This window comes from Fundulus heteroclitus, chromosome 14 (genome assembly GCF_011125445.2).
Source record: "Fundulus heteroclitus isolate FHET01 chromosome 14, MU-UCD_Fhet_4.1, whole genome shotgun sequence".
In the NCBI taxonomy this organism is placed as follows: Eukaryota; Metazoa; Chordata; class Actinopteri; order Cyprinodontiformes; family Fundulidae; genus Fundulus; species Fundulus heteroclitus.
In genome coordinates, this window is record NC_046374.1 from 4,128,633 (window position 1) to 4,153,993 (window position 25,361).

Consider the following 25,361-nt stretch of genomic DNA (forward strand, 5'->3'; position numbering starts at 1 on the left):
CTTCCATTGCCACCACTTGCCCTGAAACCCACACCCACTCCGTCAGTCCTCTCATGTCCGGGCCCTACCCCAAGACTAGCAATGTCAACCCTGCTAGGAGGCCCTGCCCCTGGACCTCCATTCTCTGCCCGTCACCCTCTCAGCCTGGGCCCCAACTCTCTATTGGGCTCTTTGGAGAACCATCTCTCCCTGGTTCCAGGGCTGCCAGGCCAGGCTTCTGCTCCTGGAGACCTTATGATGTCCCCCCACACCCACTCCCAGGCAGATCCTACTGGACTGTGTCCCACTGAGGGACAGAGGCCAGTGTTTGTCCGCTATGACAAAGAGGAAGCAGAAGATGTGGAAATATCTCTTGCGAGTGACTCAGATGACAGTGTGGTGATCGTTCCTCCAGGGATGCTCAGTACGGAGAACCAGCTGGATGACCCAGCTACAAACTCTCAGAACATCCTCTCCTCTACGCCATGTGGCGCAGGTATTGCATTACCTGGAGGGGATGCTGTCACCATGGTTCCCACTACAGCAGCACCAACGACTTTAGATGTTTCCTCACTGCCCAATGATCTGGTCACCTCCTCTGCACTTCTCACCACTTCCAGCACCCCCGTTAACTCCTTCCCTCCCTCCAGTGGCTCAGTGGTCTCCCTGGTTTCATCATTGAGCTCCAGCTCAGCCTCTGCTCCTGCTGGTGGCCTGGCAGACTCGATGGCAGTTAAGCCCCAGCTCCAGCAGATGTTGATGCAGCCCTCTGCCTCAGGGCAGTCCAACCCCATGGCTCTGCCACTTCAGATGCACCAGCTGCAGAACCAGTTGGCCCAACAGGGCCGTCACCTCCACCAGCACCCTCCTGCGCCTGCCTCTAATGAAGAATCAGCAGTCATTAACATTAACAGCACTGATGATGAGGATGAAGATGAAGAGGATATGGAGGATGAAGAAGAGCTGGATGAGGAGGATGGCATGGATGAGGAGGATGAGGAGGAAGAAGGCAGTGAAGAGTTTTATGAGGGGGAGGAATATGAGGATTTTGATGAAGAAGATGCTGAAGAGCTGGAAGAGGAAGAAGAGGATGAAGATGGGGACATGCCACCTCTGGAGGGATCAGAAGACAAGTCAGAGGAGGTGACTATGGAGGAGGAAGAGGAGAAAGCACTCCGAGCAGAAGTGGAAGAAGGGGAGGTGGCTGGATTGAATGTGGAGGGAGACACAGGAGGTGGCATAGAAGAACTCCAGACCAGCAGAGCAGTGTTTGGAGAAGAGAGGATGAAGGTCCAGGAGGTGGAGAGCATTGGAGTTTTAGAAGAAGCACGGGAAGGTGATGGAGAGGAGGATGAGAGCGAGCGGATGGACGATCCCACCATGCCTCAAATCCTTTGTGTTACTGGAGGAGCGCTGGAAGAGAGATGTGAGAGCAGCGAAGAGGCTGCAGAAGCAGCTGGAGAGCTTCAGGAGAAGATGAACTTGTGGGATCAAAGTGTCAGGGAGAACGAGCCGATAACTGCTGCAGAGGAAGGATCAACCAATCACAGTCAGCAGGTGGGTTCTAGAACTGAGAAACACTGATCAGTCACAAATGGACCCAAGTGAATGATAAAACAGCAGCTGTTCAAAATTGGATTTAAATTCCTCTGATGGGGTCAATGAAACCAGGGCTCCACTGTTGGTGCTATTTACCATGTTAGAAGAGTTACATGGAGCTGCTTTTACTGTGAAAATGGAACATGCAGCGGTCATCAGAGCAATAAGTGCTTATATGCGGCAACTAGTTATCCCAGACAGAAGTTGAATCCCCTCGCATGAGGAGCGTGTTTGCCTAATACAAATGCGAGGAGGATTGCATCTGCTTAAATTTGATTCATAAACATTAATGCGCAGTATAGCACGTTCTCAACAGGTAAACCACTCTATGGTCATTTTCAGGTGTCCTACAAAGATACAGTTTGCTGACTTTTCTGCTTGAAACAGAAAGCCACCTTCCTGAGTCTGAAACAGATGAAAAATAGATGAAAACAGATGACTGCTTTATTCTGGCAAAAACAATTTTTTTGACCTTATCAATGGATCAGATGCAAATCTCAAATGTAATAAAATAAACACTGTATAAAGTTACACTCAAAATTATTCTAAGCTCTGGCAGATCAAGATTTAAACTAGGGCTGGACGATAATTCAATAACTTTATATATCGATCGATAGACGTGTGGCGCGATAGGAAAAAATAGGGTCGATAAAACTTCGATAGAGAGTTTTCCTTCCTTCCTTTCAGCCTATCATATTAGTTGATGCTACAGTCACTACTTCCTCTCGACCAATCGTAATCGCGGACCCAGGCACGCCGTCACAAAGCCCCGCCCTCTCAAACCACAATACAGAACCCGTGAATATGTCGCAGCAAGGATCGGTGGAGGAAACATTCCCAAAACAGGGTTTTACTAGTTCGCCAGTCTGACGGAAATAAACCACAGTGAACTGTAAAACTTGCGAAGAACCGGTAAAAACAAAGTCTGGTAACGCAACCAACTTGTTTCATCACGTAAGCCGCTCAGCCGCTCATACCCGCAGCAGCGCGAGCTGTGTCAGCCCCGCGCGACTCCGCGTCATCTTCTTAGGAATCTTCTGGAAGTTCTTCCAAAACAAAGCAGGTATAGCAGCTAAACTGGGCTCCCTTCTTTGTGATAAAATGACAAAGTGTCCAAGCGGCATAAGGACATCACGCAATGGGGTAACATGCTTCATTGTGATGGACATGCTGCTGTTGTCTGCAGTTGGAAAACCTGGCTTCAAGCAACTACTCACCACTCTTGATCCGCGATATAAAGTTCCGGGACGCAAGTTTTTCTGTAACAGCGCTCCCTAAAATGTGCAACTAGTGCAGAGAATCAGTGCAAAATGAGCTGCAGTCTGCGTCCTTACACGCCACAACGTCGGACCTCAGCCCTGCGTCAGCCTCTCAATTATGAAACCCGAGAAGTAACTAGTGTACTATTTCCACCTGAATAGGCTATTTTATTTCTTTATTTTGTATATTTATTTTTGGTCATTTTTACTGGTCTGTCATGGACCGAGCAGCAAGGACAGTCAGGCACAGGTATATTTTCAAAACAGGGTTCTTTTATTTAACCCAAATAGGATAAAATGTACAAAAATGGATCCAGAAATGAGGTCAAAGTCACAAAACTACTCAAAATAACTAATAACAAAACTAACTCAAACAAACTGACCTGCCTCAATGGAACAAAGAGGAACTTAAATAGTGGCTGAGCAGTCCACAAAAGAAACACATGGGGTAAAACATACACAAGCCTAACTAAACCAAATGAAGCAAAATCCCCATTTCCCCCCATAGACTGATTTGGTATGGTCCAAATCAGCTCAGCCCCTTGGCCACCTGCTGGTTCCTCAGCCAAGAGACTAGAGCAACTGAAAAACTCAAACAGTCATAACAAAAGCAGGGTAAAGCAAAATGTGCACACTAATTTTGAAATACAGTGTTATGGTGATAAATAAATTCCAAATAATGAAATGTCTCTGTAAATGAAGCCCCCAATGAAAAAGAAACTAAATTACATAAATGGTATTTTTACCACGTCTGTGTGGCTGTAAATGCAGCCATCATATGGTCACTTTAATTTATTCTTTGTCAGTATTTGATAACATAACTCAGGTCTCTGTTATGGTTAAAAAGGTTGGTTAAATAAAGATTTAATTGGAATTCCGTGATTGTGTTCTTTATTAAAATTAAATAATTTAGCAATATAATAAAATGTCCAGGCAGAGCTGCACATAAAATATGGTTTTAAATATTTACAATAATTATCGATATCGATCAATATGCATTTTTTTATCGATAAGCTTTTTTTCTATATCGCCCAGCCCTAATTTAAACCTATTTTTAGTCAATAAAGAAGTAGGAAAGAAGAGAGGCCTCCATAATATAACCCTGTATAAAGAAACATGATAGAGACAGAAACACAAAAGTAGACCGAAAGAAGGATAAATTAGGGAAAAATGGAGATAGACAGAAGCTGACTGCTCATATAAAGCTGTATTCTGAGATAGAAATGGAAAGGGACACCCCCCCCCCCCCCCCCCCAGACAGAATTCCTAAGGGAAACACTGCTGTCCATTTGTCTCTTGCTTGTCTTTTATCTCTTCTATCTCTTTCTCTGTCTGTTTTCTTTCTGATTATGTTTGTGTGTCTGTACCCAGGCAATTTTCATTCTAATTTTCTGCATACTTTTAAAATGTCTACTGGTTTCTAGCAATTTAACCAGGTGACGCGAAGCATTATGTTGTTATATGTTGACGTTATGCTGTAACAAACAGGAAGTAGAGGTTGCTAACTGGCACAGAACACAGATAATGTAATGGAGTGAGGTTTTAATCAGTGTTGCTATTTTTTTGACGATGAGACTAAGAAATGCTTGAGTCTCTTCATCAGTCCACATGTCTTAAATACATCTCCAATGGAGCAATCCCAGCAGATGGTGATGTGGAGCTCAGGGGAACGACATCCGTCTGGCGAGAGTCTGGTTAAATGTTCGCTATGTCAGAGCTTATTCGACAAATGTTTCCAACTCCTCTTTAGTGCATTTATTCTTTTTCTAAAAAGTAAAAATCAAATCAAGGGAACAAAATTCTTTTGTTATAAAATTTGGGTTGTTAATTATCAACCTTTTCTAATGTGATATTTCAAAATGCGCATTAAAAAGGTTGATTGAAACACGGCGTGTGTGTGTGTTTGTCTGTGTGAGAGGAAGTGCATTTCTCTGTCTATATTTTCTCTCTCCTCTTTAGTTGTCCTTCTCTCTTCTCTCAGGACTATCTTGCCTTTCCTCGGCCATCTCACTCCCCACAGCATGCTCTCTCTTGCTCTTTCTCAATCTGACAGTAATATTAAATGGCATCAGCTGATGGGTGCAGAACTTGTACAGGTAAAGGTTTCACCACTGTTATTAAAATTGCAATGGATTTTTCATTTTGGAGCATGTTCATACTATTATCTGTTATCAGCATGGCAGGTGATGTTAGTTGCTTGATGTTTTTTCCCACTGATTATTTAGTTTGAGCATTTGCCACGTTATCAATATTCTTTTGGGAACATTGGCTTTTGAAATTTGAATGTCATTGCATTTTGTTTATAGTCTTAAAAATCTCGTATTTCCTAAGTCTTCTGGGAATGAGTTTGGAATATTTGTGTGTGACGTCTTAGTCAAGACAAAGTCACAGTTACACCTTTAACTAAGTGGGATAAAGTTTTAATCGTGGGTGAGAGATGGACCATCATCATACATAGGTCATTGCTGTGAATCCACTGCTTCCGCCAAAAAAAGGCTTCTTCTCGATTTTGTGTTGTTAGTAAAAAATATTGTAGAGGTAGTAAGTAAAAGGTAGTAAATTCAACTCTGCAATTCCTTTATAAACCCTGTCTCTGGGTTCTACATACCAGGATGTAATAGAAAACCCACATGATTATTTCTAGTTTTTAAAATTGGGTACAAAGAAACTTTTTTTTTTTTTTTCCCCCAGTGTCCTGTCTAGCAATGTGGCAATAAGAATTGTTGTCTTAATGCCAAATAGAGCTTTAAGGCACCCACGTACTTGGGCGTACTGCGCGCATACCGTAAGCTGTGCTGACTCTCCGCGGACGTTTTACCCTTCATAGTCGAGCGTACATTTCTTGTGGCAAATTCCTACAATTCCCACAGTTTCTACCAGTGGGACGAAGCAGCAGAACGGATGGTAAAATGTGTGATTACCTAGCTGAGCACCTAGAGCAGTTTCTTTTCCAGCAGGCTCCCAAAATTTAGCTGTGCACACACCCGTATGTAGGGGCCTTTACATGAATGCACTTCTAGTTTAGACATTACAGTCAGGCAGTCTTGTAGACAGCTCAGGGGTCCGATCAGGTAGTGACACAGTGTGTGGTAATGCTCCAAATATCCATTGAGCGGAGCGGCTTCGTTGCTTACCAAAGTCGTACTTACACATTTTAACAGATTTTTGAGCACATTGTACCACTTTAAATTGGTCAGTAAGCACAATGTTAACCATTGTCAAAATAGTTCCTGGACAGCCCACCCAAATTATCCGCTCTATCATTCAGTAGGTTTTAAACAACAGTTAGAATTACAATCTTATTTTTTGTGCATTTTGTCTGTGGACAGAATATGCTAAACAGATGTATTGTGTAATGTTTTTTTTTTTTAAAGAGATCACTAAATATCAGCTCTTGTGGTTTATTTTTGGATGTCATCATTCCAGTATGTGTTTTTTTTCTCCCAGGTAAGTGGTTTTAAGGAAACCATGTAAAATATTAAATAAAAGGGGTGGCCATACTGTTATTTGTGCAATTTCTTCTATAACCTTAAGCAGACCCCAATAATGAAAATGTGGTAGGGAAATTGTCACTTGCAAATGTTGAATATACATTTTTTGTCACTTTATAGTTTATTTTGCATAGGGATCTCTGCGCTAAATCAAACAGGTGGACTCTGTATTATCAGTAAACATAATTGTTCTCTTGTGCTCCATTTTTTAACCTTAATGTTTTGTAATCTGCGAGCAAAGCATCAATTCTAAAGTTCTGTCCAATTCAACAGGAATCTGTCGCTGAAAGTGCTCAAGAAGCTGCTGTGAGAGAAGAGCAGCCATCCACTGAACAGCCAGCAGTCGGTGAGGACGTCGCCTCAGCAGGAGGAACAGAGGAGGAGGAGGAGGAGGTCCTAGCTGCTCAGAGTATTACAGAACAGGAGCAGACTGAGGCCGACCAAGGAGATTTAAAGGAAGCAGAAAGGGCAACGCCTGAAGGAAGAGGAGAAGGGGAAGAGGCAGGAGGAAAAGAACAAGAAAAGGAGAGTAACATTGAGGAGGACAAAGGGATGAAGCGGAAGAGAGAGGACGAAAACATAGAGGAAGAAGAGGGGCCAAGTCCTGAAAAGAAAAAGGTAATGACAAATAATACAGGAAGTATATTATTGCCTGTGGGAGTATTAACTAATGCTAAAATAAAATATTTGGTAATTTTAACGGAAAATTTTCTGATTGTTTCCATAATAGAATTTGTTTATTCTGGAAACAGTTCAACCACCCAGGTGGTTCAACTTTTCACTTTATATGTAAGACTGAGCCAAGCTGCCTTACAAGAAAAAGCTCATTTCAGCTGCGTGAGTCTGCCATGATTTTAGGTGAGGATTTTGCTATTGATGGATCAAGAAGTTAAGAGCTGTGACTCTCAGCTCCTCTTTACCAGCACAAATGGGAGTAGTGTCCTCATCACCAAAGACATAGGTACTACCCATCTCTCCATGTGTGGAACAGGAGAACGAGATATTAAAAGTTTCCCACTCTAAATTGACTTTCCTATTCCCAGATGAATTATTTCTGCTATTCACATCCACAGCCACAGACTTGGAAGAGCTCACCTTATCCATGCTGCTTTACAGTTTTCTATACCCAGCATGCACCAAAGGCCATGGGTGGACTATTAGATTCCCTCAGGGAACACAGTACGGAGCTTTCCCTGGATCATCTTTTTCCAAACTCCACATCTTTACACAGACTTTAATCCAGCCGGAGTCCTAATCTGCCTTCCTTAGTTTATTGCACACCCATGTTTTCAGAAGTTGCAGTCCTGAGTATTTGGTACCTGACAGGAGCTTCAGCAGCACCATAAAACAAACAAGCTCTTAAGGCTGTACTATTACTTTATTTTTCTTCAAACATCTGTTTATCGATGCAAAAAAAGCTGAAATCAAAACTGCTTCTAAAAACTGGTTTCAGCACCAGGAACCACAGTTTTCAGGGGCCATGACAGCCCACTTGCTTTTCCAGTAGATTTACTGTGGTAAAAACAGATTATTTTTCCAGTATTATAATCCAGTGATCTATCCATCTTCTACACCCAAAGGTTTGCTTAGAAAATATTCACATACATGTTGTTTATGTCTGAAAATAACCTATTTGGTTGTGGCTAATTATTGTAATTTATCTCGGTTCTCCAACAGGAGGATGAAACGATGGTCTCCATGTTGGCAGATTTTGTCGCGGTTCCACCTGATGATGAAGAAGTTGCCTCAGGATCGAACCGTTCATAAACACCCGCCCATCTGAACAGATGGGATTGAATTTATCATCCTGGTCAATAACTCCATTTTCAACATGAAGTTCCCTCATAAAATGGTTCTTTCTTTACAAAAATGCTTCTAGTCATAGATCACCAACCAGCTACTTCCTTACATTTTAACTGTGATGGAAACTGTCTGTTATATCATGTTGGGCATGAAAATACGGAGACTTCCTGTTACTATGCTGGAACTGACCACAGTTACTTTTAGTAGTAAAAGGAACAAAACCATTTGTATAGTAAACAGTGAGGTCAAGAAAGAGCTTAAATAAAGATATTACTCTCACAACGCCTGATTTTCTGTATACTGTCGTCGTTCTGCAGAAAGTGTCCACTTTCTTTACAGTGTCCACATGATTTTTGTTTCTTCTATATTTTTGATCTGTTGTTAGTGTAATCTATTCTCTTATGTTAAAAAGGTAAATGTCAGTCATGGTTTACATGCGCTACTTCCAGATCTGTTCCTAGGTTTATGTCCAACGATGGCGTCAGCATTTGGGCTAAGAGTACTTTCCAAGAGAGAGGAATCCTAGATCTAAATCTTTAAATTTCGTACCTTGCACATGTTGCATAGATATCTTGCCTACATAAAGTTTAAGTATGACAGAAAAGGAAAAAAATAGCATGAACAAATTCAGCATAGGAAAGCAAATATTTTTAGTTATCAGAATAGACCTCGAGATGAGTTTTAGGCAGTTGGGCTCTCAAACTGTTTCTTCTTGAGCAAAATGTTTTCTGTGCTAAAAAGGAATTGAATACGATTCTAGACGAAAGCTGTCTGAAATGACAAAAAGCAAGGAGCTTTATTTGGTTCAACCTTTTATAACAATTTTCTTTGGATTTTTGTCTTGGCACAAGACTAAACTTTATTATCAGTGTTATGTCACCACTGGGAGAGAGTCCAATTATCTTATTTGTACGCTGGTTGCTATAAGAGAGGGACAGATGAGTTTGAAATCATCTTATGGTCTCAAGGGTAAAAGCAGCAGAAGGGTTTTATTCAGAAAACCATGACTGTGAGCCTAAAAACAGGAACAAGAAACACCTTCCAGGTGCTCCCCCTTTCTCTCTGCTGCGCAGCAGCCCTCTCTCCGCTGCTCCTCTCCCTCAGCAGAGTCTGCCATGCTGCTCCACTGTTTACCTGTCTTTGTTGTCTGAGCAGGTGTCGTTCCAGAAATTGGCAGTTTTCCTGTAAAGCAGATTGTTTCTATGCCACACAGCTGCAGCCCACAGGGGAGGGAGGGTTTAGCAGGTACATGAGTGTGATTTACACTACTAAGACACTCCTGGCTCTGATTGGTTGTTTTTGACCAGGAGCTGATACCCACCCCACACACACAGATATTTTTCTCGTATTTTACTGTCAGGACATAGTGACAGTTTTTACAGCTATGCAAAAAAGCATTTTTACAAAAGTTGCCAGGTCCAGCTTTGATTCTAGAAAAATGTGTGGAGTCTTCCTGATTAGATGGGACCTGTCTTTTAGATGTTTAGTTACAATGAAGGATGATCCGTGAAGTCCAAGACTGCCCGGCAAGAAATGGGACCACTTCTTCCAAATAAATGAGCTATAGGTGTTCCCACTAATGCAGAGCTTGCTTGATCAGAAAAGGTGATTTGTTTAACGGTCAGAACATAGAAAATATAGACACAGCCAAGAACTTCCCAGATCTCAAACTTTGAACATATGAGTCATAAAACTTGGATAATGTTTCAAAATCAATGAGGATTTGGTGCTGATTTTGACCTCAGAACTTCAGAAGCACCAGAGTAAATATTAATGCAACAGAAATGTTTGGCTAAGACTTTGTTTGTAGTCTGTCTGTATGATATTCTTTCTAACAATCACTGATGAGGATAGTTGGGTTGATGTGGGTTCATATTTGAGCTTCAACATCTGAAGATCATGGAGCGATCAGCCTACTCTCGGGCGTCACTGCAGACCTTCCCTTGACCTCTGGCAAGGTTTGCGGAACTCGCGGTTCAGTAGGTCTTCCAAAGTCCCTCAGACGCTGCTCAGCGTTTTCTGCTATTATTCATCTTGTATGGACGTGTCAGCCAGAAAGTGAAGGGGGGTTGGGCGGTCCGACAACATCCGGGAGGAATGAACGTGTCTTCTGAAGGGAGGCGATGACGCCTCTGACGAGCAGAACCGTCTCTGCCTCTCCTTCCTCGCTGCTGTTCCTTATTGATCCAGGCTGTGCGGGGACAGACGGAGCCCGCCTTCTCTCTTCTACCTGCTGAAGGAATCCCACAGAACCGATCTGGTACTGGACCTCCCCTGGCAGACAGAGGGTACGGAGCTGTTTATCCCATCTTTCGCAGCTGCTGGGGGCTTTATTTCTCAGAAATCGTCGTAGGAGCAGGTGGAAGAGGCCCGGATGAGCTTGTTTGTTCCGTGTTCAGAGGTGGTGATGGAAGCTGCGTCTCCTCTTTGTTGGCGAACTGTTGGTTTCCTCATCGCTAGGCCAGCCGTGTGCACCGTGAGTCTGTATTATGTTGGTAGCCTACGTTAGTAAAGGTCAGACTGTGCTTTGAACCTGCAGCAGCAGCATCGCAGTATGTATGGCTGATCAGCTGTTTTTGCGTAAGGATGTTTTGTGTGTGTGTGTGTGATGGAGTCCCCTGTGCAAGCGAGGCTCTCCGTACGTCACAAACGTCAGTAGATGCTGTTTATTTCACCACAGAAAAGGAACAAATGTTCTAGGTTTGGGGTTTTGTTAATTTCCTTTTATCCGGCCTATGAGCCCAGTCCGATCGGGATCTGATGTCTTTCTGGGGAGGCTGGAAGCGCTGTCAAGGAAAAGGCAGACCGCAGGCGGGAGCCATATGTGGAGAGTGGATTTGAATCTTAACATTCTCCTTTCTCTGGTGCATTGATGGGCTGATGAGATGTTTTCCATCTTCTAGATGGTTCTAGGGAGGATGGAGGCAGAGAGGACATGGTGGGACGGCAGTTCAAAATGGCAGATTCAAGGTAGCGGCAGCATCTTGTGGTCCAGATCCAAAACAGCCCAGATTGCTGAGTAATGACTCCTATATATATCCTGCTGGGAAACAACAGTTTACTCACAGGTTCAAGTTATTCCCAGGCTGTGGCTTCTGTTACTTCCAGTGGACCTCCATTCATTTCACTGTAGTAGGGCCCACTATAGATATGTGCGTTTTGTCTATGACTTTTTTTTTAATATATAAGATCTGAAACAATTACATTTCTACCAGAATGCAAAGTGATGTGATGCGTCCATTGTACCCAGCTCCTGCACTCATGATGCTGTTACTGATGTACCGTCATCAGTATAGTACAGTGGACTATGGAACACAAGTCTTGCATGTCCGCCTAAAGCACAAGCAAACTGAGCTGCTGATGGGGCCAAAACCCAGTAGTAGAATACACATAAATCTGTTAGATTTGTACTTAATTAGATTTACCAAGAAGGAAGGAATTTAAAAATCTTGACATTTTAGACTTTTTATGAGCCATATAGGTCTAATACTATTTACTAAAAACTAGTTGTAATCATGGGAATAAATATAAACTTAGTTTGATAATTATGTTAATTCAAATTTGAATGTCTGTAGATTATTCTTTCTCTACTGAAAAGTTACACACCAGACATGACTACTTGCCCAAATGGGTAACACGGGGAATAAACTTTTCCCCACTATTTTTTTATTACTATGAGTTATTAAATTATGTTAAGTTACAAATGTGAGGCCAGTGCAATGTTTATGTGAATGTATTGTTGTCCCACTATACCAGGAAACTATAGACGTTGGATGTCAAACTAAACACAAGCTTCAGTAGAAGTGGGCCATCACATCAAATTCTCCCTGGGGCCCTGAACAACCATGGGGCCTGATGTGTATGGCAGTCTGATGTATTTATTTTGAGTTCTAGGTTAAAATTGAAAGGGGAAACCTGAAAGGAGTCCAAAAAAACAGTAATACAGCATAAATACCTGATTAGCGTATTGAATGCCAGGGGAAGAACTTAAGACAAGCTAATATTTTTTATTTGTAATTCCAGAATATAACATTAAGTTACAGTCTCAGAAGTTTGCATACACTCTTTTTCTTTTTATTCACCACTTAGTGCATACAAACATTACAGGCTAACAAACAGGTATTGATGTACTAAATAATAATTATAATAATAATTAAATAAGAGAACGAATATCAGAACAGAGAGAGAGACACACACACAGAAAAAAGAAACGATAATCTTTGTCTTGGCAGTTGTCATCTGATTTGCATTATTACGTTCCTTTTCTCTAATATTACTTGTTCATATTCCTTGTCATGATGAATCTAAGGGGGAGGTGGGGAATTCCATTTTCCCTCTGAACCCCTGATCCTCACCCCCTTCTCCGGTATTTCTTTCTTTAGTGGCATCAACTCCACAGCATTTAAAGGTTGTTTTTGATTATAGAATACATTTTATTGAAATATTCAAATAGATTTTTATTTATTGCTGATTGTTTTCATACATTTATCTTTATAAATCTGATAACTGTTGGGTATTAAAATTCTATATTTGAACTGCTTTTTCATATCATACAAAAAATTAAATTTGCTTTCCTCTGAAAAAAATAGTAATAGTACACCCCTAAGTGAAATTGTCCAGATTGTGTGGATCCCCCCCAAAAATTGCTGCTCTAAATAAAGACGGCTGAGCCTGAGGCTATAGGTAAAATGCCTAAAATCTGAAACTAAACTGTGGCACAGCAGTCAAGACCACACAGTCGTTTAACAGGAGAGGTTCCAGTCAGAACAGGCCTTGCCTTGATTGACCAAAGAAGTTGAGTGCACAACCTCAGCATCATACCCAGAGGTTGTCTTTTGAAAATAGACACATGATCGCTGCCAGCATTGCTGAAGGGGGTGAATGGTAGGGGTCAGCTTGTCACAAGTTCAGACCATACTCCCAACACTGCATGGTTGTCGTCCCAGAAGAAAGGCTCTTCTAAAGATGATGCACAAGAAAGCCCGCAAACAGTTTGTTGAAGATGAGCAGACTGAGGACATGGATTACTGAAACCATGACCTGTGGTCTGATGAGACTAGGATACATTTATCTGATTCAGATGGTGTCAAGTGTGTTTGGTGGCAAGCAAGTGAGGAGTACAAAGACAAATGTGACTTGCCTACAGCCAAGCTGGAAAATACTGGTGGCCACACAAAATATTGACAGCGGGCACAATTTGGACATTTTCACTTACGAGTGCACACACTATTGTTGCCAGTGGTTTAGACATTGATAGCTGTGTACTGAGTTATTTTAAGATAAAGCTAATTTATGCTGTTACACAAGCTGTACACAAGCTATACACTGACTACAGGGGGACGAAGATGGTTGAGGATCAACCTCTCGAGGGTCTTCATCAGGTGTGGTGTTGGTGCTATCAAATTTTAGCTGTTGAGGTCTTTGAGGTGGGCGGTCTTAGACACCAATACAGTTGTAGTAACCTCCTGCTTCAGGCTGATATTGAAGATGTGATGCCACATAGCTGATCCATACAGTACTTCAGGAGCCTGGAGCTGATGCCAACTGGAATTGCAGCCTTCCTAACTTTGGTCTTTCACAGGATGCTCCTACCTGGAGAGCTGATTCAGCTTATTCAGACAGCTCAAGTCAACTACAGCCTGGGCCAGCTATTTGTTATCTGAAATTGTCTTGTTATAACAAACATAAGGTGGAGTCCACATTTTTGATGATGTATTTAAGAGGGCTACCCTTTTTTTGTTACTGAAGGCAGTCTCTGGATGGAAATCTAAACCCTCCAGAATCTGATAAATTATTAGAAATTATACAGAAAGATAAAATATGAAAGGTCCTGGCAAGAAGTGAGTTGACCAAATCGGTGAAGAAAGTGTCAACAAATGTGGCATCCTATTACAGTATTTACTATAAATATCTTTCCTTTTATTGTCATGTTTTAACTCACATGGATTTAAAGCTCAGACATAGATGACAGTGGATACCAATGATGACATACTGTAAATAGCAAAAACAATTCTGCCACATTGGTTTATAAGGAGAAATTATGTATAGGTTTTGTGACAAGTTCATAATTTGAAGCAAAAGTTAATTTGTCACTAAGCACAAACTCGGATCCTTTGTTCCTGGAGGATAAATGTTTGTCTTAGTTTTTAATCTATTTCTTCTGTTTGTTTCTTTTTCACCCACACACTCCACAGTCCCTTCTTCCTGCCCTGCAGACAGTGAGGAAGGTTGAACAAGAAAACAGGATGTTCAGCTATAATATGAAACATTTTAACTTTATCTACTAAAATAGATGTTCCATTAAAAGGGGGTACTGTGGAGTAGGTATTTTACCTGCAGCTGATAACTTACTGCCAGGATGTACTGTGATAATTTATTTTTTCAAATCTGTGCAGTAGTCTAACTAGGAATTTTTTTTCTTGTCATGTTGTTGATTTATGATGTTATTTGTACAGTGAAACACATTTAGACATACTGGAGGCTTCAGTGACTTAGCTTGTCAAGTTGTGATTGGCAATAAAAGGTCTTCCAGTCTTGATTCTGAGCAGGAATTTGAGCGAATCTATTGTAGTTAAGTTACAAACTATTCCTATCCTTTCCAGAACCCTTTAAAAATTGTAAGCTATCTTAAAGACTAACCCTTTAAGATAGCTTACACTTTATTAATTTTTACTTGTGTGGGCTTCACAACAAATAAAAAATGGTTTAAGATTGTTCATCCTTGTTCACCACTGTTCACCTGTTCATTCTTTTTACAACAAAGAAACTACCATTTAAGATAACCCCTTTTTGTGTGCATAGACTTCTTTCACAGCAGGACTATGGTTAAATTTGCCTTACGAAGATGAAACACAAAAATGTGTATTTGAAGGCTAAAGTCTAGAATTATTAAGTAAAATTTATCAAATTAACCACATATTTAATGACATAATGGCCGTCTTGTTTCAATTCAGTTCAATTTACTTTATTATTATTATTATTATAAAGCATTGTGAAGTTACTGGGCAGCAAAAATCTATCACATTAATCCAAATCAGCTTGTCGTTCTTACAGATGTATAAGAATATAATTCAATATCCCACTATATAACAATAGGTAACAAATTAGGTAAACACTATGCCTGTCGTATTTTAGTGTTCAACAGCTGGTTAAGGCAGCCGTTGAGGAAACACTTACAGGTTTGAATACCCATCCATATAAATAACATGGAATGGGTTCTTGTCAGATTCAGTAACAAAATGCAAACCTGACTGCTAACAAAATATTTTTGGCAGAGAATTAAGAAAACTGCCCATCAATTCATTAATTGATTTTTGCTTGTCTGAGATCTGCCTCTGCTGAGTGAGACTCATTCTGGGGAATCCTAAAGAGTTCCCAGGCCAGAGGGGAGATGTAGTCATACAAGCAGGCTCTGGGCATGTCCTGGGGTCCCCCCTCTCAAATGGAAAGTGTCTGCAAGACCTCCCAAGGGAGGCAGCCCAGAGGCTGATTAGATGCAGAAACCAACTCAGCTGGCCAACTGGCTCCGATGCAGAGAACCAGTGGGTACTCAGCACCCCATCTCTTAGGGTGAGACCAGCCACCCAATAAAGGAAGCAAAATGGAAGTCATAGGTAAGGATTGGAACGTAGACAGAACAGTAAATCGAGCACTTTGCTTTTTTACTTAAGTGATGCTTTTTTTTGCTTTTTTTACTCTGCCCTTTCCTCACCACAACAAACTGAAGCAGCACCATATAACTGAAGAAGAGGTGGCCCCAAGGCATCTATTCATCTCCCCTTATTGGGAAAACTATGAGGTTTATATTGAGGGAAGTAACCATGAATAAATGCAGCTGATAGCTGTCAGCTGAGTGCTGTGAAGACTGTAGGTGGCGTTAGCAGGAACATCCGGTTAGAAAACAAAGCAGGAAGTGATGTTAACAGAAATAAACACATTTATTATGTAAAAGGAGAAAACTGTCAAGTAAAGATAAAATGAACTTTGTTTTTGTGAACAAGAATTTGCTTTTCTTCTGACCACGTCGTTTCTCTCCACTGTCCTTCTGTAGACTCCATTCTCTCTATCTGTTTCGCTCTGCTCTCCTCTCCTTTGTCTTCTGCTGTCAGACAGCTTTTCTTCATCCCGTCTCTGTGTCTGTCGCTTCCTGCCCACACAGTGGGACTATGGGTTCATTAGAATATGGGTGGGCACAGCACAGGCAATCCATCAGCCTGCCAAATTTGTACGCTCCGGAACATTTGCTCACTGACAACCAAACACGGACACACATACACTCCTCCTTTTTTTGCTCATCTTCCTCATTGCCTTTATACGTTCATCCTCTCTGTTCAAAGACACATCCAGGCTTCTCTGTTTTCCCAAAGCTGCACCTCATGTGCCTCCCACTTTTCCTCTTTTTATTCCCACCTCCGAATCTGCTCCTTCTTATCTCTTGTCAACATCCAGTCAACTATGCAAGGGTATACTTCTCTTGCTTTCACAGAATATTGGGATTTGGTTCAGCCTAGTTAGATTGTTTAATGTGCAAGAAGTCCAAGCCAAAAAGGTTGGCAGCAGTGAAATAAAACAAGCTGCAATGATAAATGTGTTGCTCTTCTTCTTTTAAATTTTTTTTCCACAGAAATTTTTTTGGGCTGATGGTTTGGTAACCTGACTCTTACCAGATGGATTTCGATCCACAGAGCAGTGTGGAGCTCAGTGGAACTAGATCCATCTGGCGAGAATCAGATTAACAGTTTGGTAACTTTACTTTTAAACACAGGTTTCAATTGAAAACATTTTGTACAGAAAGCAGAAAAGGAATTTGAGACTCTGTCTTCTTTATTTCATTTCCATGCTGATGGCACATATTTGATATTAGGGGTTTGGGGGAGGTGATTACAGTCCATTAACCAGCTTATCAGAATGGTGCAATATAACTCCACCACTCAAGTGAGATGTTCCAACATTAGGTGTGCGTCAGCCTTTGTTGAACCTTTTACTCTATACATTTTGTTACAAGACAACCTGTTTGGCATTTGCAGTCAATCTGGGTTTAGAGTAAATGTATAGTGATGGTCTCTGCAGTTATTATTGTGGACCTTTTCTTCAGTTCAATGATCACTGATAATGATAGATTCCTTCAGAAAACTGTGGCTCCTCTATCAATAAGGTTCCTGCTCTGATCTGGATTTAAAGTTTTGTTTATAAAGAGTTTAACTGGCAGCTGTTTTTCCCCATAGTCAAAAAAGATACATGTTTCTTAAACAGCTGATTCTAAACAGACTTCATGGTTCTTTTCAGTGTCTAAGATTCGTGACTAGCGATGCAGAACTGTCAGTCACAGACAAAACACAGTCCAGAAATGCTTCAGCTTTCAAGGTGTTTAGCGTCTACCCATGGAAATTTTAGCTAGTCCCAAAAAACATATTTCTCTTTTAATGCCTTGATTTCTTTGTGCACATCTGTCCATATCTTGGTTAATTTGAGATTGGATCTCCATTTCGGAAGCCCAGATTTCTCTCCCCCCTTAATTGGCCCTCCACTGGTGGATCCTAAGATGTCTCCAGGGCCGAACTGATAGAAAGTCCCTCCAGCAAGCACTGCTTTTGCCTTGTGTTGCCTGTGACAGGTGTGGTGGTGATGATGATCCATGTGTTTTGGGCATGCCTTGATTTAGCATTATGCTGAGAAAAGGTCTTTCACACCCTGTTAAGCCTTAGGTGCTTTCCGTTTGGTCTTTGCATGACAGTTTTGCCATATTATTGAGATGGAAGTTGACAGCCCTGGCCACCCATACTTGATTTTCAGACATCTTGTCCTGTCTTGAAAACATTCATGGTACTGTTCAGAAACAAAGTAACACATTTGATTTAATTTAGAATCTTTTCTTGCTGGCTGTTTTGGTCTTCACCCTGCCACATCATCACTTTATTCTTCCTCCTCTGCTTTACTACAGTAGGCTGGGGTCCTGTTTCTTGCTTTTGTTTGGTATTTGTAGATTTCTTAAGATATTCATTAGTAATATGAAGATATCACAGCTTAAACAAACTTCCACTTCTTATGAATTTCATTTCATGTTTAAACAACAACCTATTAGTATGTATTATTCAAATTTCAAGTCAATCATCCTGTGTTGTTAACACTGGTTAATTACATTATGTAAAGCATCTAAGCAAACTTTCCAAATGAATGCTCTGTAAATCTTCTTATCAGTTCTTTTTTATTTAGAGGTGTCTTTATTCCATCCATATCCTCTCTGTTTCTCTTTGAAAGAGTGAGTAATAAAGCTGTCTGGATCCTCAGGTGTCATTATCTGTCACATGTCCAGATCTACTCTGTAGAAATGTTGTTCACTTTCTGGATTGTGTGCTTCACACGTGAAATCAGATTCACCAGGTCTTTATTTATGTGTTAATAATGCGATTCTACCTGCATACATAATGAAAATGACTTTTTCTGAATGCTGACAAGGAATTATAAAACAAAAGAAATGATCAAATTTGAGATATACTGTTAAAATTCCTGGGATGGTTACCTAACCATTTCAAAGAGAGAACAAAGCGTGGAGAGCTTTGTAATGCTTTTGCTCTGCTTTGTTTTCTATGTGTAGGTGGTCTTGCCCACTTCTGATTATTAATAGTATTGGGCATTCAGAGCTGAACCGAATCTGTTCGCAGACACATGGATTGAGCTTTGACTTGTTTCAAATCATGTCAGAATAGGCAAATGACTCAGTGTGTGTAGGACAAACGATCCCACTGCTTTTAGTGGAATGATAATTCCTTACTCATTTGCAATTTAATGAAATGTTTGTTACTGGGTTTGTACCTGGATTCCAGTGTTTAAAAAAGGTTAATCGATAATGATAATGATCTCACCAAGCCTCTCTGGGATCTCCCATGTTCTCTTCCTCAGCAGCGAGCCCCAGTTGTGGCCATTGGGCATGGTTTTGAAGGGTAGCTCAGAGGCTCTGTGTCCCCCCCCATCTCTGGAGCTGCGCCCGTCCTGCAACAAGAGCCAGCCCTCACCTCCTCTGGGCTCCAGCTCACAACCGCACGACGGAGTCATTTCTGAGGACAAGGAGCCCGTCAAGTACGGCGAGCTCATCATCTTGGGGTGAGATCATGTATTGTTCACTCTCATCAGAAATCATATCTGTTGCCTTGTTTAGGCTAATCTGAGTAACTGAGTAGTTCAATTTATTGTGATATTACGAGAAAAAGAGTACAAGTTTAGAATAAGAAAACAGACCAATCGCCTCAGTTACTTTACATTGTTGCTTTAAGATCTTGGTAGGTAGAAAACTCTAGAATGTAAATTGCTTACAAGAAGGAACAAAGGAAACAAGATATATGGTCATTTAAATGCTATGTTTACCTGCGATTAGATCTCATCGAAATATTCAATATTAATGATATGTAAAACGACTAGTGCTTGACATTAACGTCAGTCGTTCAGTATCTGGCTTTAGTTAATTAGTATACACATGGCAAAATATTTAACGTGTTCAAATTTAAATCTTTCCTACAAATTGGACATGATGAACAGATGATGAAAAATCCTTATTTTCTTTCAACCATTTATTCATATTAACCATAGCTTTAACTTCACTTTTATCCTGTTATGTTTCAGTATTCTGGATAAATCGTCATTGAAATAAATATCTTGTTCTGACTCTTTCTAGCCACAATGGGTCGCTGGCAAATGGTGACAAAGGTCGTAGAAGAAGTCGCCTTGCCCTTTATAAGAGACCTAAAGCCAATGGAGTCAAACCTGATGTTATCCACAATGTCTCAACACCATTGGTGTCGAAGGTAGCAAGTTACTTACCTTAAAATGTTGTTTCTTTAACCAGAGCAATGAGCAGTATACATTACAAACCATGCAGTGACCATCTAACCTTCCTATTGGCAGGCACTCAGCAACAAAAGCCAGCACAGCATCTCCTACACACTGTCTCGGAGCCACTCTGTCATTGTGGAGTACACACATGACATTAACACAGATATGTTTCAGGTATGTTCTCTCACACACACACACACACACACACACACACACACACACACACACACACACACACACACACACACACACACACACACACACACACACACACACACACACACACTTCAGAACACAATTGGCTGAAAGCTGCAGGTGTCCATCACAGACCTAATAGAATTTCTTCTTTAAAAAAAATCCCAAAACAATTCTACTTGATGTTGATTTGGAATCCGAAGATGGAACCTTCCTTGCCAGCTGTGGCCTTTTAAATGTTGGATAGAAAACCAAACTAATCTTGTTAACGTATTCCAAAGAAGACCTTTATGTGCTTTAAAGATGTGAGAACATTACAGCCACCAGAAATCTTCACATTAGACCCATATGTTTTGTGTGAAATGCTGCAGGAACCTGTTCTCAGCGCTTGCTTTTTGCACCTGCTATATGGAACCAATGAAGGTTTAAATTGCGAAAGCAAAAAAGAAAAAGTTGACTAGGGCGTAGTAGGCTGCACTGGTGAGAGGATGAATATTAACCATTTGCCAACAGGCCCAGCTATTGCCAAATGAGCAGGGCAGACTTTGACAAAAGATATCGTTAACAAATGCTAGCACTATTTTAACTCATGTATGTAACTCTCTTGAGTCAGGATGTACAGGTAGATCTGAAAAACTAGAACGTTGCGTGAAAGTGCAATATTTTTTGCCAGTCATTTCAGAAGTGAAATGGTTATTTTCTATAGATTCATTACACATAGAGGAAAATATTTCAAGCTTTTATTTCTTGTATTTTTAATTTTTAATCTATGGCTTACAGGTATAGAAAATCAAAAGTCAGTTTCTCAGAAGATTAGAATATCACAATATTTGGTGAGACACCGGCTCAGAATCCACATAGATTACACATAACACGCAGACACAAGACATGGTGTTTTCAAACTTTTTTTGTTTTTTCAAAAAATTAGTTGATTGCACCAACAACACAATAAGTGATATTTCACAACTAGGTGGAGCTTGAGCACTGTCTGTTGACCAAAACAAGATGTGTATAAAGCCACACCTCTCTCTAGCTCACTCCAGCACTCACTTCCCCTTCTCATATATGGGCTGGTATGAGCCTATTTGCAAAGGATAAATACACAGCAGAACAGCATCACCTTTCAGAGGAACATGTCTAATCAAGAAGTAAATAACTCATAACTTTATAATGCTGTTAGCAAAAGAACGCTTTGAGCCAATGGGCATGCTCTGCACCATGTTGTGCCTGGCAGTGGCATTTTATGAGCAGGAAATGGGTAAGCCCTGAGTGGCAGCTCTTCATGTGCACATACGTCCATGCGTGGCTGGCCCGGCTATGTAGTGTGACGTTTAACCATAATCCATCTAAAAAGATGTCTTTAGTTCTTCACAAAATAATTTTTTAGTTTTTTCTATCTAAAATAGGGTAATTCCGCTTATTGCACTTTTAAAGTTTATTGTTAAGATTCATGTTCAGATAATGTTATCATGTTCCGATAAGGTTCATGTTCAAGTCAAAAAGTCAGATTGCAGTCCCTTGACAGACGATGTAGAAGACAGTGGACAGTGTATCAGACTCATCAGACTTTGCTCATTCACAAAAATTAAAATATTCCAGTTGAAATGTTCAAGTTAAGTGATGCTCAAGACAAAAAGACCGATAGCAGTCAGTTTACAGGATGATGTAAAATACAGTGTAATTAATTTAAAGGGGTAATAAGTAGGATGTTCAATGTAAAATTAACCAAAATCAAATCATTCTCATTTCTCACCCAGCCAGGATGAAAGTAACATTACCTATAAACAATTGGTCTTCTCCATCAACAATGTCTTGACAATGTCAAGTTTTTCTCCTTTCGAAATTAGAGGTACGGTCCCAAACAACTTTGGTGCATTGTGTAACTTGGGTTTACTTCCTGGTTCCTGAGCTAGTCAGATAAGAGTTCCCCTGGTTCCCAACACAGAGCACAGCATTTGGTATTTTATCTTGGCAAAAGAGCAGCAGCCTGCAAACATGGAAGCCAGAAATAGAACAGGACACAACATCATATACCTATCCCGTGTGAGTAAAAATTCTGCGTCATTATTGCCTATTGTACCTTTAAATCTTCAAGTGTCAGAACTGTGTAATTTGCATGGATAACCAAACAAACATTCCTTGAGAAACTAAAGTGTGCAAATTGATATTAGCATGTGAGAGATTGTAAGAGTGCAAACAATTCTCATTGGATCAAGAACCAGTGGAATTAGTAGACTGGTGGTTTATTTGATTCTAAGCAAGGAACAATACATTTCACAGCTTTGAGAAAGTGCACAAATATCAGGCTTCTGAAAGGTACATCAATTTCTATGCACTCAGTGCTTGGTTGGGCCTCTTACTGCATCAATGCGGAGTGGCATAGAGGCGATCAGCCTGTGCCGCTGCTTCGGTGTTCAGGAAGCCCAGATTGCTTTGAAAGCTGCCTTTAGGTCATCTGCCTCGTTGGGTCTCGTGTCGCTCATCTTCCTCTTGACAACAGCCCAGAGATTCTCTATGGGGTTCATGTCAAAGGAGTTTGCTGGCCAATTAAGTACAGGGACATCATGAACCAACTTCTGGTACCTTTGGCAGTGTGGGCTGGTACCATGTCCTGCTGGAAAACAAAACCAGCATCTCCATAAGGGCTTGTCAGCAGAGGGAAGTATGAAGTGCTTTAGAATTTCCTAATAGATGGCTGCATCGCCTGTGGATTTCAGAAAGCAAGTGGACCAACACCAGCAGATGGCATGCCCCCCCAAACCATCACTGACTGTGGAAACTTTACACTGGACTTCAAGCAACGTGGATTCTGAGCCTCTCCTCCTCCAGACTCTGGGGCATTGATTTCCAAGTGAAATGCAGAATTTACTTTGATTTGAAAACAGGACTTTGGACCACGGAGCAACAGCCCAGTTCCTATTTTTCCTTAGCCCAGCTAAGAGTCTTGTAGCCTATGTGTACGTTTCATCTGTGAGTAAAAGCTCTTGAGGCACCAACTCCAGCCTCAGTCCAGTCCTTGTGAAGCTATTCCAAATTTTAATTATATTGTTTTGATAATCCTCTCAAAGCAGCGGTTCGCTCTGTTGCTGGTGCACATTTTTCTACCTGACTTCTTCCTTTCACTCACTTTTCTGTAAACATGCTGGGACACAGAGTTCTATGAACAACCAGCTTCTCCAGTAATGACCTTTTGCGGCTTCCCCTCCCTGTGAAGGATGTTGACGACTGTCTTCTAAACATCTGTCCAGTCAGCAGTCTTCACCATGATTGTATGTCACTTCCTGACCCAGAGTGAGAGACTGTTTAAAGGCCCAGGAAACCTTTGCAGGTGTTCCTGGGCCTTTTTAGCTGATTAGGGTGTGACATCACGAGTTTCAAATGATGAACATTTTCACAGTGTTCTAATTTTCTGAGACACTGAATATTGGGTTTTCCTTATCTGTCAGCCATCATCAAAATGACAAGAAACAAATATATCACACTATGTATGATGATTCTATATAACATACGAGTTTCACTTTCCTAGATGACTGGCAAAATATATTGCACTTTTATGCAATATAACATTTTTGTAGATGCACCTGTGTATGTCTATAGGATGACTCTGAACTCTGTCTTGATTCCCTCAGATTGGCAGATCTACAGAGAGCATGATTGACTTTGTGGTCACGGATACGGCAGGTGGCAGTAGCGGTCATGGTGGGGGTGCAGCAGGGGAGGGAGGTGGTGGAGGTCAGTCGGCCCAAAGTACCATATCCCGCTACGCTTGTCGCATCATGTGTGAACGCAGTGCTCCCTACACAGCCCGCATCTATGCTGCTGGCTTTGACTCCTCCAAAAACATCTTCCTAGGGGTGAGTTTCCTTTCCCCTTGATGTTCACTTTATTCTGGTAAAGCAGATTTAACTGGGCAGATATAATCCAAGGGACGTTATTATCATGTGTCACCCACATGGGAAATTGTTGGAAAGATAAGTGTCAGTACATGTTACAAGCATAAAAAACATCTGCTAATTTACTTCATATACAGTCATATTCAATAAATTAGAATATGCATTTTTTTGAGGGTTGATTATCAGATTTTTATTGAAAAGTTCATTTATTTCAGTTACTCAATTCAGTAAGGAAAACACTTTATATAGATTAACACAGACTGATGATGTTTTAAAAGCCTTTTAAAGCATCACACCAATAAAAAACATATATATTTTCATGTGTAAATTGGGGCTTAATAAAAAGTATGTTTAAAACCACCATAGAGGTTGTTTTTTCAAAAGGTACCTTTATTCTTATTAATTGAATATGACTGTATTTTTATGTGCCTCTAAAATAGCTGCCTCGATTCCACTAACAGCAAATTTCATATTATACAGTGCCTTGCACTGTATAATATTTATATCCTTGTATTCACCCTCCTTGGCTTTTTACCTATTTTGCTACATTCCTTGCTGTAATTTAAATGTTTTTTAAACTTATGTTACATAATGAATCAGCACAAAATAGTCTAAGTTGGGGGAAGTGAAATGTGAAAAGAAAAAAATATGAAAAAATAGAATCAAAATAAATAAAGTACTAAAAAACATATATATATATATATATATATATATATATATATATATATATATATATATATATATATATATATATATATATATATATATATATATATATATATATATATATAGCTGGTTGTGTGTGGAGGGTTCTGGTGGCTGTCTCCAGTTTTCATTTGGTCCACCCTAGACAGGTCTCTAGTCCATTACAGGGCAACAACAACACAACATATAGGCTACTGATTACTTAAATAGAGAAATAGTTAATTAAACAGAAGATTTAGTTTGTTTAGGTATGACCAGAGAGACTTTCTGATGAATCAGTGGGGCAGTATACAATAATTCTGAGTTTTGTAACATATTTACTCTGGCCAGATGCTTTTGAGACTTTTCATGTTTCGCATGGAAGAGTAACTTTAAACACTATGATGAGGTAATCTTCTGTTTAATAGCAGTAATGTCTTTGTAAATTACTATCAAATCCCTGGAGAAAATTAGCATTTTAAAAGTCATTAGAAATAATGTTCAGATGAGCTGGTATAACATTTTTCAGAATAAAGTTATTTTAAGATAGTGGAAACCTGCTTGACGCAAGTCAGTCTAGTCATTAGCTTCTTCATCTGGGGACAAAAATGCATTTCTGCAAAATAAAGACA

At 40.4% G+C, this 25,361-nt stretch overlaps 1 protein-coding gene across 1 annotated transcript in view; it reads left to right on the plus strand.

The window, feature by feature from the left end:
* The window catches only part of peli3 (pellino E3 ubiquitin protein ligase family member 3), a gene marked incomplete in the record, with an annotated part of 56,793 nt that overhangs the window by 26,504 nt on the left and 4,928 nt on the right, over nt 1-25,361 (plus strand). The window contains 5 exon segments of the mRNA XM_036146087.1: nt 10,293-10,419; nt 19,031-19,231; nt 19,800-19,929; nt 20,030-20,131; nt 23,782-24,006. Coding sequence (XP_036001980.1) covers nt 10,293-10,419; nt 19,031-19,231; nt 19,800-19,929; nt 20,030-20,131; nt 23,782-24,006 — 785 coding nt within the window.